The sequence below is a fragment of the Salmo trutta genome, chromosome 16 (genome assembly GCF_901001165.1).
Source record: "Salmo trutta chromosome 16, fSalTru1.1, whole genome shotgun sequence".
NCBI lineage: Eukaryota > Metazoa > Chordata > Actinopteri > Salmoniformes > Salmonidae > Salmo > Salmo trutta.
The window spans coordinates 61,284,218-61,287,569 of record NC_042972.1 but is presented as its reverse complement, the minus strand read 5'-3'; the positions used below and the strand labels follow the sequence as shown (position 1 = coordinate 61,287,569).

Here is a 3,352-nt window from a genome sequence, read left to right as displayed (position 1 = left end):
ATGCCCACACGCATTTCGATATTACTTTCCTTTACTTTCAACCCAAACCTAAAGGTGTATTGCCAGGTACAAACGGTACAAATATAACAGAACTATATAGCCCACTCAGCCGGTGGTAGAATCACATTGCACAGAACTCACTCTTGGTGATGACATCATCAAAGGGGAAAGGTCAAGGTTAATGCCAATAATAACCATGTAATTATTTATATAGTGTCCACACTATAACAAGATGGAAGAGGAAGAAAGAGAAAGGGAGAAAGAGAGACAGAGAGAGATCAAAAGAAAGAGAATGGAGAAGAGACAAAAAAATATGGAAAGAGAGCAAGAGAGACAGAGAGAGATTGAAAGAGAGCATGAAGAAGAAAGATGTAAAAATAAGCAAATAGAGATGGAAGAGGAAGAAAGAGAAGAAGAGAGACAGAGAGAGATGGGAGAGAAAGAGAGACAACAACAACAAGAGGAGAAAAATAGAAAGTTTGAGAGAAATCAAGAAGAAGAAGATATATGGAAACAGAAGCAAATTGACATGGAGAAGGAGGGAAGAGAGAGGGAGAAGAAGATACAGAGAAAGATAGAAGAGATACACAGACAACAACAACAAGAGGAGAGACAGAAACAAATGGAGAAAGAGAAAGAAAGGGAGAAAGACAATGAGAATCAGGGAGAGAAGGAATTAAAAGATCAGCAACAGAAAGAGATGGAGAAAGAAAATATGATTATGAGAGAGAGGGAGGAAGTAGGAAGAAGAAATGAGGGGCAGAATGAACTGGAGATAGAACAGGAGAGAGAGATGGAAGAAAAGCAGGAAGTGATTATTAAGAAAGCAGAGGAAGAGTACATGGAAAGAGAAGAGAGAGGAAAGGAAGTAAGCATGAAGAAAGATGTAGTAGTTAATGTTAAAGCTAAAGCACGGGAAGTCTTCAATAGATGTAAAGAGAGGAGGTTAGAAGTGTTGAAGGGGGAACGAGAACACATAGAAAGAGGACAACAAATCAGGAGGGAGAAGGAGGAAAGACGGCTGGAGATGGAAAGAAAACAGGAGAGGGCAAGACAACAAGAGGAGCAGGATAAAAAACAAGAGATTGGAATTGCCAGACAGAAAGAAATGTTCAGACTAAGAGAGGAGGAGAGGCAGAGAGAGGAAAAGAGAGAGGAGGAGAGAAAGAGAGCTATTGAAGGCCATTTAGCTTTAATCAGAGAGAGAGAGAACACCATAAAGGCAAACAAAAGAGAGGAGATGTCAGAAGAGGAAAGAAGAGAGATCCCTGGGAATTACAAGATGGGTGAGACAGAGAACGTGAAGAGGAGGAGGAGAAGGAAGATGACAAGGAGGACATTCTCCCACCTGATAAAAGTATCCGAAGGAGAGCTGTGGACTGGGTGAATAAGAAGTGGGAGAAGAGGAACCTCAAAAAGATCGAGAGAACGTATCAGAGAGAGGCTAGGGAGGGCTATAAGATCGTCCACCTAGGTAAGACCTGTTTTCCCTCTGCTTATGACATCATCCTCTTTTGTCTCCTCTACACACATAAGTTCCAAGCCAGTCATCATGTTGCATCATTGTTTCAATATAAAACTACTGTCCAAAGAATATGTTAGCTGACATGGCTAATTGAGTGACTGACTGACATAACAAGAAAAATACTGCTGATGTAACAACCACGTTTTTAAATGATACCTTATGTCATCTACTAGTCTAACTCTCAAGACTAAGTAGAGACCCAGAAAGAGTTCCTAAAAAACACACACAAAAAAGGCTTTTGGGGGGGTCGGGGGTCCCCTAGTTGCCATGGAGCCCTAAGCTATCACAAATGCCCTGGCACTATACAAAGAATAGGTGCCATTTGGGACTCATGTTCAACTTAGGGTCAGGTCAATTCGGGATGGGAATTATTGCACTTTATTGACAAATTCCATGCCTTGCTCAATTGAAAAGATTAAAGAATCATTGAGCTCCAACTGTGTTTTCTATTCTTAATTCCCTGTGTCCATTACATTTAAGTTGATACCAGATCCACTAAGTTGAATGTGAACTCTACTTCTTCTCCCCTCCCAGCCTTCCCTGGACAACCAAGGGTAATATCCACCATGACCCGGGCAGAGAGAGAGAGGGAGAAGAGGAAGGAGCTGCTGAAGGATGAGGAGAGAAGGAAGAAGTTGGAGGATTTCAATAAGCAGTGGAGAGAGCAGTCCCTGCTTAAAAAAAGGACTCATCAGAATCTGAAGGAGGAGAGAGAGAGGATGAAGGAAAAGTACCTGGACCAAATGAATCTTGAGGCTGATGCTCAAATCAACACCCGGTGTCTAACCACCCAACACAGCCACGATTCCAACCACGGTCAGGCATTGCCGGGATGGGCCACTGGCCAACAGGTAAGCCAAGAGCCTGTTGGATCTGGAGATAGCCAGCAGGAGGGGCCAAGGAGGCAGCAGGCATGGGCAGAGAACCAGGAGGGGAGTTCGGAGAACCAGCAGGAGTGGCCAGAGAACCAACAGGGGGTGCCAGGGAGCCAGCAGCTAGAAGCTCCAGAAGAGGCTGAAACATCAGAGCCAACCTCCAAGAACAAGAAAAGGCAAGGCATCTGGAAGAGAATTAAGAGGAGGTAAATAATGTTTAAACATGTATTCATGTTTTACACTGTTAAAATATACATTGTCACTTTAAAAAGTGACATTATCCAAATGTGAGGGTTTAGTGTACATGCAACACACATGTAAATATATAGATACTTACCTGTCTCTGTGATGTCTTACAGCATTCCTGACGTGCTGTCTGCCTAGAGCTGGAACTCCATGAAGCCACAGTTCCACTGAGGTTACGTTGGTAATTAAAAGTGTCGCCCAATAATTCCTCCTCCTCTTCAAGTCATCAAGCCACATTTCCTCCACAAAACATTATATTCTCCTCAAGCCAGAAAGTATCCTCTTTATCAAGGCAACAAACCATCTAAGGTCAGTGACTCTCCTCCCCAGAGCAGAGATTCTCATCTTTATCCAAGTTGAATTCATCTCTGCTCACCACCTCTACTGTCCTAGAAAATATCCCCAAATGGACATGGTTTAAACAGAAGTCCTCCCCTCAGACCAGTGGCTCCACAGACCAGAGTTTCTCATCTTTATTCAAGTTGAACGCAACTCTGATCGTTTCCACCACCTCACCTGTTAAGGGGAGGTGCTGAAAAGGAGGTCTGGGAGGAGGTCTGCAGGTAGCCTGGACCGGACCGGTAGCAGCTAAGTTGCTGGCTCCATCCCCGGGCAGAGCTGCTCAAGTCAGGCCAGTGATGTTAGTTGATGTCATTTTTGTTAGCAAAGTTTCACACTTTAATAAAAGCAGTTATTAAAAAAGCAA

At 43.3% G+C, this 3,352-nt stretch overlaps 1 protein-coding gene across 1 annotated transcript; it reads left to right on the top strand.

Annotated features, from left to right (window-relative positions):
* Positions 1-1,347: 1,347 nt before the first annotated feature.
* On the top strand, positions 1,348-3,352 carry LOC115151151 (trichohyalin-like). Its single transcript, XM_029695163.1, has 2 exons — positions 1,348-1,474; positions 2,060-3,352. The coding sequence occupies exon 2, from the start codon at positions 2,092-2,094 to the stop codon at positions 2,608-2,610; it is 519 nt and encodes a 172-aa protein (XP_029551023.1). The 5' UTR covers positions 1,348-1,474; positions 2,060-2,091; the 3' UTR covers positions 2,611-3,352.

What these genes read in the sequence shown, in the direction of transcription:
- LOC115151151 (XM_029695163.1), top strand. Translation starts at nt 2,092, where the DNA reads ATGACCCGGGCAGAGAGAGAGAGGGAGAAGAGGAAGGAGCTGCTGAAG.